Source organism: Amblyraja radiata, chromosome 31 (assembly GCF_010909765.2).
Source record: "Amblyraja radiata isolate CabotCenter1 chromosome 31, sAmbRad1.1.pri, whole genome shotgun sequence".
NCBI lineage: Eukaryota > Metazoa > Chordata > Chondrichthyes > Rajiformes > Rajidae > Amblyraja > Amblyraja radiata.
The window spans coordinates 11,562,594-11,574,875 of NC_045986.1; the positions used below are offsets into that span (position 1 = coordinate 11,562,594).

General features: G+C 50.4%; 1 protein-coding gene across 1 annotated transcript in view; it reads right to left on the reverse strand.

Annotated features, from left to right (window-relative positions):
* Positions 1-1,565: 1,565 nt before the first annotated feature.
* h6pd (hexose-6-phosphate dehydrogenase/glucose 1-dehydrogenase) overlaps positions 1,566-12,282 on the reverse strand; it is a 46,454-nt gene continuing 35,737 nt past the window's right edge. Inside the window, exons 5-6 of the mRNA XM_033047830.1 lie at positions 6,061-6,330; positions 1,566-3,777 (exon numbers count right to left, since the gene is read on the reverse strand). Coding sequence (XP_032903721.1) covers positions 2,414-3,777; positions 6,061-6,330 — 1,634 coding nt within the window. The 3' untranslated portion in view covers positions 1,566-2,413. The remainder of the gene's footprint in view (positions 3,778-6,060; positions 6,331-12,282) is intronic.

Here is a 12,282-nt window from a genome sequence, read left to right on the forward strand (position 1 = left end):
GAGATCCTCAGTCCATGCCTGTGATGAGCTTTTGACGGCACTTGGCCTCTACTCGATGGAGCTTAGAAGCATGAGGGGGGATCTCATTGAAAATAACCGAATAGTGAAAGGGCCTGGATAGAGTGGATGTGGAGAGGAAACATAGAAAATAGGTGCAGGAGGAGGCCATTTGGCCCTTCGAGCCCAACATCATTGTGATCATGGCTGATCGTCTCCGATCAATAACCCGTGCCTGCCTTCTCCCCATATCCCTGGACTCCACTAGCCCCTAGAGCTCTATCTAACTCTCTCTTTAATCCATCCAGTGACTTGGCCTCCACTACCCTCTGTGGCAGGGAATTCCACAAATTCACAACTCTCTGGGTGAAAAAGTTTTTTCTCAATTCAGTCTTAAAAGGTCTCGCTGCACCCCCCCCCTTACCTAACCTAACCCCATTGAGATAATAATCTGCCCTCTTGCCACCAAAGTGGATAACCTCACATTTATCTATATTATACTACATCTGCCACGCATCTGCCCACTCACTCAACCTGTCCAGGTCACCCTGCAACCTCCTAACATCCTCTTCACAGTTCCCACTGCCACCCAGCTTTGTGTCATCCGCAAACTTGCTGGTGTTGCTCCTAATTCCCTCTTCCAAATCATTAATACATATGGTAAACAGTTGCGGCCCCAACACCGAGCCTTGCGACACTCCACTCGCCACTGCCTGCCATTCTGAAAAGGACCTGTTCACTCCTACTCTTTGCTTCCTGTCTGCCAACCAATTTTCTATCCATGTCAACACCCTACCCCCAATACCATGTGCTCCAATTTTAATCACCAGTCTCCCATGCGGGACCTTATCAAAGGCTTTCTGAAAGACTGATGTTTCTGATGTTTCTACTAGTGGGAGAGTCTAGGACCAGAGGGCACAGTCTCAGAATAAAAGGACGTCCATTTAGAAAGGAGATGAAAAGGAAACTCTTTAGTCTCATGGGTGGTGAATCTGTGGAATTCATTGCCACAGACAGCTAGGAGGCCAATGGGTATTTTTAAGGCGGAGATTGACACATTCTTGATTGGTAAGGGTGTCAAGGGTTATGGGGAGAAGGCAGAAGAAATGGGTTGAGAGGGAAAGATAAATCAGCCATAATTAAATGGCGGAGTAGACTTGATGGGCCGAATGGCCTGATTCTGCTTCTATAACTTATGAAATGTTTTAACACAACCATCTGTACTTTGTGCAAATTTCATTCATCCGCACCTTCCCCCATCGAGGCAGGTGCGACTACATTTCGGAGCCACCAGAGACTGCAGATATTTGTAGTAGTAAACACCCTGCTGAAGGAGCGGAGTGGGTCGAGCAGCTTCTCTAGGTGGGTGGGAATGGTCAATGTTTCCAGCTGAAACATCACACCAGGGCTCCGTGACTACATTTCTCTGGGTTCATTGACTGGTTGAAAGAGACACAGCGTGGAAACGGGCCCTTCGACCCGCCGACTCCACGCCGACCATCGATCACCCGTTCACACTAGTCCTACGTTATCCCACTTTCGCATCCACTCCTCGCACACCAGGGGCAATTTACAGAGGCCAATGAGTCGACAAACCGGGATACAAGAGGAAACCGGAGCACCTGGAGGATACACAGAAAGAAGGTGCAAACCTCACAGATACAGCACAAGGTCTGGATTGAGCCAAGAGTATCTGCCACCAAAGGGAAAGCAGCTCTACCGTTTTCAATGAGGGCATCAGTGCAAGGAGACCCAAGGGTGACTGTGAGAAGTTGCTCGCCCACATTTTGGTCAACCTTTGGACCCCATCGGTCAGTAAAAAGGACCATACTTCATTGACAACTTTGGACGGAATCCACGGCTTTGAACTGTGTTCTGTAACATTAAACAGTGAGGCAGGTTTGCTGGAAAACGCTGGGCAGATCAGGGCGGCACATTGACACTGGTTCTCCCTCCACAGGTGCTGCCCGACCTGCAGAGTGTTTCTGGCCTTTGCCCTGGTCTGCTTTTGCGATGAAGCTGCACGCAGCTTCAATGGGATGAATGAGGCACCACTGGAAGATTTAGGAAAACATCGTAAAGACTACACACATTCTTTGTGGTGTGAGAATGTCCTGCTGTCCTCGGCAGTGGCTGGACGATGGAGTGGGCATCCTGCCGTGACGGGGAGCATTTTGTCCAAGGAAAACAACCGCGGTGACATCTCCCACAAGTTTGGACCAGAGGATGAGGTAGATCTTCCCCTACATCCTCTCAAGTCACTCTTAACATAATATTGCTACATTCAGAATTAAACCTCAGTCCCACCCCCCCACCCAGGACACCACCACTTCATTAAACAAGAGGCAATTTCAGATCATTTCACAGCATTGGAGTTCAAATTGTCGGAGAGAAGAACGTGATCCCAGGAAGGGGGTCAACCAAAGAGAGCATCGGAGTCAATGTACCACACCAGCTGACCGTTGGCGAGCTGGACACTTGTAACAGGCCATTGCTGAGAGTTCTCCTCTGCCTTGTTCATTTTGCTGACGATCGGGTGCTTGGCCTTGCCGGTTATCAAGATGGCCACGTGTTTGGACCTGTTGATGGCGCCCAGGGACAGGGTCATCCTCTGGTGGGGCTTCAGCGGGCTCTCCGACAGCACCACCAGCTTCTTGCCCTCGCCCAGCGCCTGGCTGTGGGGAAACAAGGAGGCAGTGTGCCCGTCCGAGCCCACCCCCAGCAGAACAAAATCAAAGCTGGAGCCGTTGACCAGGGTCTTGATCTCGTTGGCGTAGAGGTCGGCCCCGTGGTCCTCCTCCACGCAGAGCCGGCGGTTCATGTGGACGGGCATGGGGTGGATGTTGAGGTAGGGGATCTTGAAGTGGCGCAGGAGGTGGTCGTGGAGGCTTCCAAAGTTGGACTTGGCGTCGTGCAGCGGGACGCAACGCTCGTCCACCATCCAGAAGTGGGTCTGCCGCCAGGGGAAGGTGCAGTGGTGGGCGGCCAGCCTCTGGAACAGGCGCACGGGGCTGGAGCCCCCCGACAGGGCCAGGTGGAAGCGGCCGCTCCGCCGCACCGTCTCCTCCGCGGCCCGCTGGAGATCGGAGGCCAGCCGGGCCACCAGGTCCTCGCCGCTCGCTGACACCAGCTTGTGGCCGCGGTAGCTCGACTCCACCGCCTTGTAGTCGCTCGGCAGCTGAGGGTGAAGGTCGGGCGAGATGACCACCAGGGGCTCGGGCTCGTTGAAGGACACCAACAACCCCGCCACCGTGAGGTCCAGCAGGGCGGCGTTGTGAAGCCCACCAGGGTAAATGCGCGGGGGGGCCCCGGACATCTCCCTCAGCAGCGGGGTCCACAGCCTCCAGGATGCCAGCAGATCCTCGGTGTTGATGAAGGAGTCTCGCCTCGCTCGCAGTATCTGCGGGATCAGCACCGCGTACGCATCCTTCTGCATCACCGGCGTGTACACGTGGTAGTCGGACAAGGGAAGCCCAAAGACTTGCAGGTCCGGAAGCTCGGTCATCTGCTTCCATTCTGCCGGGTTCATCACCGGCTTGAAGAGGTTCCTGCTGACCAGGATCGCTGGGAAGTTCAAGTCCCCGTGGCCCACGTAGAAGACAATCTGCTTTGGCTTGCACTGGCTGGACTCCGCTCTCCTCGTCGACTCGCTCTGGAGGCAGAAGGCTTTATTCCGGAACAGAATGCGGGTGTATCCCACACGCTCGTCCAGAGCCTTTCCAGCGGACAGGATGAACGGCACCCCGTCCCACCGCGGGCTGTCCAGGAAGATCCCTACCCCTGAAACACAGGCAGAGAGAGAGACATCACACTGTGACACGCTTCCCAAAAAGGTTCACGTGCAAAACCGTATCGGCAGCAAGGAAGGCAAATGCAATGCTAGCATTTATTTTGAGAGGACTAGAATACTAAAACAGGGGATGCAGTGCTGAGGCTCTGGAAGGCACTGGCCTGACCGCATCTGATATATTGTGAGCAGTGTTGGGCCCCATATCTGAGGAAGGATGTGCTGGCTCTGGAGAGGGTCCAGAGGAGGATTACGAGAATGATCCCAGAGGTTAATGAATGATGAGCCCTCACTCGCTGGAGTTTAGAAGGATGACGGGGATCGCGATTGAAATTTATCGAATAGTGAAAGGTCTGGATGGAGTGGATGTGGAGACACTTTAACCTCCCCTCCCATTCCCAAACTGACCTTTCTATCCTGGGCCTCCTCCATTGTCAGAGTGAGGCCCAGCGCAAATTGGAGGAACAGCACCTCATATTTTGCTTGGGCAGCTTACACCCCAGCGGTATGAACATTGACTTCTCTAACTTCAAGTAACCCTTGCTTTCCCTCTCTCTCTATCCCTCTCCCTTCCCAGTTCTCAACCATTCTTACTGTCTCCAACTACATTTTATCTGTTTGCTTTGTCGTCACCTTCTTCCAGCTAACGACGATCTATTCTACATTTTCCTTGATCTCCATCCCCTTTGCCTTGTTTTCACGCGTACACATTCCTTATCTATGTATCTCCCCCCCCCCCCCCCCCCCCCCGACGTCAGCCAGAAGAAGGGTCTCGACCAGAAAAGTCACCCATCCCTTCTCTCCAGTAGTGCTGCCTCTCCCGCTGAGTTACTCCAGCATTTTGTGTGTGTCTATCTTTGATGTGGAGAGGAGATGGATCTCAGAGTCCGTTCTCATAACTTTCTCATAAGCTCTGCATTCCCATCGCCTGGTTGTGACCGCCCATCTTCACGCCAGCAGCAACTTACAGAGATCAATTTACCCTCCGAACCGCACTTCATTTGCGATGTGGGAGGAAACTCACGGGGCCACAGGGAGAAGGTACAAACACTACACAAATGGCACTGGAGGTCGGATTTGAGCTCGATCTCCCGGCTGCCAAAACACTTTAACCCCCCTCACATTCTCACACTGACCTTTCTGTCCTGGGCCTCCTCCACTGTCAGAATGACGCCAAACGCAAATTGGAGGAACAGCACCTCCCTCATATTTTGCTTTATTTTATGTCTATTACAGGGTGGCATTGTGGCGCAGTAGTAGAGTTGCTGCCCTACAGATCCAGTGATCCGGGTTCGATCCTGACTGATAGTGCTGTCTGCACAGAGTTTGTACGTTCTCCCCGTGACCTGCATCGGTTTTCTCGGGGATCTGCCTTTCTCAGTCCAAACAAGTGCAGGGTTGCATAATTGTAAATTATCTCTTGTGCGTGGAGGATAGCATTAGTGTGCGGGGATCGCTGGGCAGCACGGACTCTGTGGGCCGAAGGGCCTGTTTCCGCGCTGTATGTCTATACTAAGCTAAACTAAACTTTGGTGTAATCGTAAGGTCATAAGTGATAGGAGCAGACTTAGGTAATTTGGTCCATCAAGTCTACTCTGCCTTTCAATCATGGCTGATTCATCTCTCCCTCCTAACCCCATTCTCCTGCCTTCTCACCATAACCCTTGACACCCATACTAATCAAGAATCTATCTATCCCTGCCTTAAAAATATCCATTGACTTGGCCTCCACAGCCTTCTGTGGCAAAGAAATCTACAAATTCACCTCCGACTAAATAAATTCCTCCTCATCTCCTTCCTAAAGGAACGTCCTTTAATTCTGAGACTATGACCTGTGGTTCTAGACACTCCCACTAGTGGAAACATCCTCCCCAAACAGCCTTACACTATTCAGTAAGTTTCAATGAGATATCCTCTCATCCTTCTAAACTGTAGTGCGTACAGGCCCAGGGCAGACAAATGCTCAATCCAGCATCAGTACCTCCCACACAGGTTAAAGTAGGGTTTAGATTAGTTCCCTAACCAGCACCTGCAAGGTGTACCATCGACAAATCACATGACCAGGGGCAGCAGGAGTATCACCACTTGATAAGAAGGGAAAACTGTTTGCCTCTGTGAGCCAGAATTGGTACATAGGGTTGAATGGCTGCCATCGACTCCATCAGGAAGTGTGGAAATTAGGAATGTAGTAAAGGTTTGGCAGCTTTTGTCAAGTTATAACCAAAGGAACGCTGAGGATGACATGACGCTGAGGGTTGTGTAGTAGGGATGCATACCGGCAAATGTTGGCACGTTGGTTCTGTAGTCAGCCGGCTTCTTTAACTCGTGCACCACCTCGCCGTTGTACGCTTGGTATTGGCCCAGCACCGCGCTCCGCTTACTCAGCCTCTGCGAGCTCGCGTACACCTTCATTTTGTTCCTGTGGATCTCCTCCGCGTCGCTGATGTTGCTCGGCGTCTCCATGGCCACGAAGGTCAGTATCTCCGTCAGGTGGTTCTGAATCACATCGCAGATGACGCCATACTGCTCGTAAAAGCTGGTGCGACCTGCAAGGGGAGTGATGTTGGGCATTACTGACCCCGCGACAGACAGCTGACGGTTTAAAAATAACCCTTTTCCAGCCCGGGCTTGTTGCTTTGGTATGTGGGGCTGGACAGTACAGTATCAGGCCTCATCCCAAGTTAGAATCAGTGGATACTGACGTGGGACATTTGGTTCAATGGGCCTGGGCCAACTCTTTAAATAGCTGAGAGACACAAACATGCTGGAGTAACTCAGCCGGACAGGCAGCATCTCTGGAGAGAAAGAATGGGTGACGTTTTGGGTCAAGACCCTTCTGCGTAAGAAGGCACTTAGTTTCATTCGGCATCATGTTTGGCACGGACATTGTGGGCCGAAGGGCCTGTTCCTGTGCTGTGATGTTCTGTGTACTAATACACGTTTCACCCTCACACAATATATATTTCAATTATTCACCACAGTGTGTTTGTTGTGGGCAGGTTGTCATTGAGTTTCATACATTACAACTGTGACCAGGCTCCAGAGTGCAATTGCTGCAGAGCATGGAAAGGCACAGAAGAAATGCAGAAGTCTCTAAATGGTGGAGCTATGTAAAACTCAGTAGCTAATTTGAGTTTAGTTTAGAGATACAGTGTGGAAACAGGCTGTTCGGGCTACCAAGTCCGCGCCAACCAACGATCACCGTAAACTGGTTCAGTGTTATCCCAGTTTTGCATCCTACACACTAACAGCACTTCATAGAGGCTAATTAAACTCCAAACCCGCACGTTTTTCGAGTGTGGGAGGAAACCGGCACACCTAGATGAAACCCACGTGGTCACAGGGAGAACGTACAAACTCCGTACAGACAGCAATCAGAGTCAGGATCCCACCCGGGTCTCTGGTGCTGTAAGGCAGCAACTCTACCGCTGTGGACCGTGCCGCACAATGGCACAGCAAATAGTTCATTTGAGTTTGTGTTCAGCAAATAGATTGGAATAGATAGGGTGAACACAAAAGTAGATAGGGTGAACGCACAGAGTCTTTTAGGGGAAATCAAGAACCAGAGGACATTGGTTTAAGGTGAGAAGGAAAGATTTAATAGGAACCTGAGAGGCAACCTTTTCCACAAAGAGAGTGGTGGGTACATGGAATGAGCTGCCGGGAGAGGTAGTTGAGGCAGGTACTTTAGTTTAGTTTACTTTAGAGATACAGCGTAGAAACAGGCCCTTCGGCCCACAGAGGCCGCACCAACCAGCGATCACCCCGCACGCCAGCACTATCCTACACACTAGGGACAATCTATAATTTTACCGAAGCCAATCAACCTACAAACCCGCTCGCCTTCGGAATGTGGGAGGAAACTGGAGCACCTGGAGAAAACCCACGTGGTCACAAGATGAACATACAAACTCCGTACAGACATATCGAACCCAGGTCTCTCGGTTCAGTTCAGTTTAGTTTATTGTCACGTGTACCGAGGTACAGCGAAAAGTTTTTGTTGTGTGCTAACCAGTCAGCAGAAAGACTATGCATGATTACAATCGAGCCATTACCATGTGTATGACATGTATATTACATGATAAGGGAATAATGTTTAGTGCAAGGTAAAGCCAGCAAAGTCTGATCAAGAAAGCTGTGCAGGTTTCTAGGTTAATTGGCCTCTGTAAATTGTCCCTAGTGTGTAGGATTGAACTAGTGCAACTAGGGGTGATTGCTGGTTGGACTCGGTGGGCCGAAGGGCCTTTTTTGTCACGCTGTATCTCTAAAAGCAAACTGAGAGAGCAGCAAACTAATGGCCCTGTCCCACTGTACAAGTTCATTCAAGAGCTCTCCTGAGTTTAAAAAAAAAATCAAACTCGTGGTAAACACGTAGAATGAACGTAGCGGGTACGTCAGAGCTCAGGACCGTCTCTTAGCGGCTCGTAACACTAAAGGCAGGTACTTGGGAAGACTCGCTAACAGCAGGTAAGCTCGGGAAGATGTTGAAAAATGTCCACGAGAGCCCAGAGTACTTAAGAGCGGCCATTACCATAAATCTCTGAGTTCGAATCAGGGCAAACTCGGGGAGAACTCTTGAATGAACTCGTACAGTGGGACCAGGGCTTTAAGAGTGTCCTGTCAGAGAGCCTGGCCTAGGATTGGGGAAGGGGTCGCATGGAATGTTAAACCAGCACAAAAATGCTTGAAAGGGTAAAGGCAGTGGGAGATGGAACTTGTCCCCCAAGCTCTAAATTGTTCATAAATTCATGTGATATGACCAGAATTAGGCCATTCGGCCCATCAAGTCTACTCCGCCACTCAATCAAGGCTGATCTATCTCTCCCTCCCAACCCCATTCTCCTGCCTTCTCCCCATAACCCCTGACACCCGTACTAATTAAGGCGGCAAGCTCTTCATTGCAAACCCAGCCGAAACACGAGGTATGCGGCAATGGGGATTATATAGTAATGTAATGCAGCAAGGCAGCAAACGCCTCAGGGCACGGCACGCTCCTCTGAGGGCCAGTGCAGAAAAGGCAGCGTTTGCTGAATGACCTGCTGACTGCTGCAGTAACCTGGACCTCTGCCCTGCAGAACGCATTATCCTCCTCTGTGTCACGAAGCAGACAGCTGGCCCTGTGACTGGACGTCTCCAGTGACACCTCCTGTGTGTTACAGCTCCTTCCACGCACAGTTTGGGGGGCTAAGGTGGGGGAGGGTTCGTCGTAGAGAGGATGGGTGTAAATAAAAACAACACGGGTGGAATATTGGGCCAAACTACGCTGACTACCAGCCAGCCAGCAGCCTCATGAGGAAACATCAGCTACCCTCTCTCTCGAGTTCGAGACGTGCTCTGACACTGTGACGTGCAGACTGATAAACCTGCCTTACATTACTCATCAAGTGCGACCCCTTCCCCAATCCTAGGCCAGGCTCTCTGACAGGACACCTGAAACCACAGTCATTAGAATGCCGGTACACAAAAATGCTGGAGAAACTCAGTGGGTGCAGCAGCATCTATGGAGCGAAGGAAATAGGCGACGTTTCGGGCCGAAACCCTTCTTCAGACTGTCATTAGAATGCCGATTCCTGGTCATAACACCACAAGACATGGGTGCAGAATAAGGCCATTCAGCCCATCGAGTCTAGACTTTAGACTTTACTTTAGGGATACAGCATGAAAACAGGCACTTCAGCCCTCCAAGTCCGTAAAGAGATTAGTATACAAACTTAAAGCACACGGTATTGGGGGTTCAGTATTGATGTGGATAGAGAACTGGCTGGCAAACAGGAAGCAAAGAGTAGGAGTAAACGGGTCCTTTTCACAATGGCAGGCAGTGACTAGTGGGGTACCGCAAGGCTCAGTGCTGGGGCCCCAGCTATTTACAATATATATTAATGATTTGGACGAGGTAATTGAATGCAACATCTCCATGTTTGCGGATGACACTAAGCTGGGGGGCAGTGTTAGCTGTGAGGAGGATGCTAGGAGGCTGCAAGGTGACTTGGATAGGCTGGGTGAGTGGGCAAATGTATGGCAGATGCAGCATAATGTGGATAAATGTGAGGTTATCCACTTTGGTGGCAAAAACAGGAAAGCAGACTTTTATCTAAATGGTGGCCGATTAGGAAAAGGGGAGATGCAGCGAGACCAGTCATTGAAAGTATGCATGCAGGTGCAGCAGGCAGTGAAGAAAGCAAATGGTATGTTAGCATTCATAGCAAAAGGATTTGAGTATAGGAGCAGGGAGGTTCTACTGCAGTTGTACAGGGTCTTGGTGAGACCACACCTGGAGTATTGCGTACAGTTTTGGTCTCCAAATCTGAGGAAAGACATTATTGCCATAGAGGGAGTGCAGAGAAGGTTCACCAGACTGATTCCTGGGATGTCAGGACTTTCATATGAAGAAAGACTGGATAGACTCGGCTTATACTCGCTAGAATTTAGGAGATTGAGGGGGGATCTTATAGAAACTTACAAAATTCTTAAGGGGTTGGACAGACTAGATGCAGGAAGATTGTTCCCGATGTTGGGGAAGTCCAGGACAAGGGGTCCTCTGGAACTCTCTGCCACAGAGGGTAGTTGAGGCCAGTTCATTGGCTATATTTAAGAGGCAGTTAGATGTGTCCCTTGTGGCCCTTGTGGCTAAAGGGATCATGTGGTATGGAGAGAAGGCAGGTATGGGATACTGAGTTGGATGATCAGCCATGATCATATTGAATGGCGGTGCAGGCTCGAAGGGCCGAATGGCCTACTCCTGCACCTATTTTCTATGTATCTATGTTGACCAGCGATCACCCCGTACATTAGCACTATCCCACACTCCAGGGCCAATTTACAATTTTAACGTAGCCAATTAACCTGCAAACCTGTACGTTTTTGGAGTGTGGGAGGAAACCGGAGCACCTGGAGAAAACACATGCAGTCACGGGGTGAACGTACAAACTCTGTACAGACAGCCCCCGTAGTCAGGATCGAACCAGGGTCTCTGGCGCTGTAAGGCAGCTACTCTACCGCTGCGCCACCGTGCTGCACATACAATTTATTCCACCATTCAATCATGACTTCCCTCTCAACCCCATGTTCCCGCCTTCTCCCCATGACCTTTGATGCCCTCACTGCACCCTTACTGGAGATCAGGAGGAAACTGGAAAGTTATTTATTTCATGCGCATTTATCATTATCTTTTAATGTTTAGTTTAGTTTAGAGACGAGTCACAGAAACAGGCCCTGCGGCCCACCAAGTCCACGTCGACCATCGATCACCCGTACACACTGGTTCTATGTTCTCCCACTGTCTCATCCACTCCCCGCACTCTAGATGTAATTTCACAGAGAGCCAATTGACCTACAAACCCACCCGTCCTAGGGATGTCTTTTGAGCCTGTTTTTTGCAGATAAACATCAGGGCGTCGAACATACCTGCTCACAGCACAGCAGAAGGCAGTGCCCCCAATCCCAAGTACACTGAGGACATACCCTCTAGAGGTGGGATGGGGAGAAGCTAACAATACATACAAACCAATGCAGAGTTTCAGCTGAAGATAAGACACAATATGCTGGGGTAACTCAGCAGGACAGGCAGCATCTCTGGAGAGAAGGAATGGGTGATGTTTCGGGTCGAGACCCTTCTTCAGAGTTTCAGCTGCTTGGGGTGAAAGCTGGTGAAGGGACACCTCATCTGTCATTGAACCCATGCATTGGAGCAATGGATGTGACATCTGCCGCTCAGGGGCTGCATCACCCTGCCTGGTGCAGTTACTGCAGTAATTACGCAACCAATCCATTGGATTCTGCTTTGTACCTGCAGCAAACCTCTGCGCCTCTCCAACACAAAGTGTGACCCGACAGTTCACTCCTGTCTTCGGCCCAGCCCAGTGTATCGATGCAGGCTGCATTTACACTGCAACGGAACCGCTCACAAAACACATGCTCCACAATGGAGACAAAGATCTGGCCTGATACTCCACACCAGCGCAGTGGTGCAGCAGTAGAGTTGCTGCCTCACAGTGCCAGTGACCCGAGTTCAACCCTGACTTTGGATGCTGTTTGTACGGAGTTCGCACGTTCTCCCCGTGACGGCTTGGGATTTAACTGGATACTCCGGTCTCCTCTCACACTCCAAAGACGTACATGTGTGGAGGTAAATTGGCTTCTGCAAATGTCCCCTAGTGTGTAGGATAGTGCTAATGTACAGGGTGATCGCTGGTCAGTGTGGACTTGGTGAATCAAAAGGCCTGTTCCCACGCTGTAGCTCTAAAGTCTAAAGTAAAAACACCAAGATTTCACTTCCTCAGTCAAATCCAAAGATTGCATTTGAGATGGGAGTTTGCAGGAGTGTTTTCATGGGAGTTTGGATAGAAAAAATTCAGAGAGATATGAACCAAATGTGGGCAGGTGGGACCAGCTAAGATGTGGCATCTTGGTCGGCATGGATGTTGGGCCGAAGGGCCTGTTTCTGTGCAGTATGACTATGAGGATTATGACAATGTCTGTATCCCGGGGAGCCGGGCGGG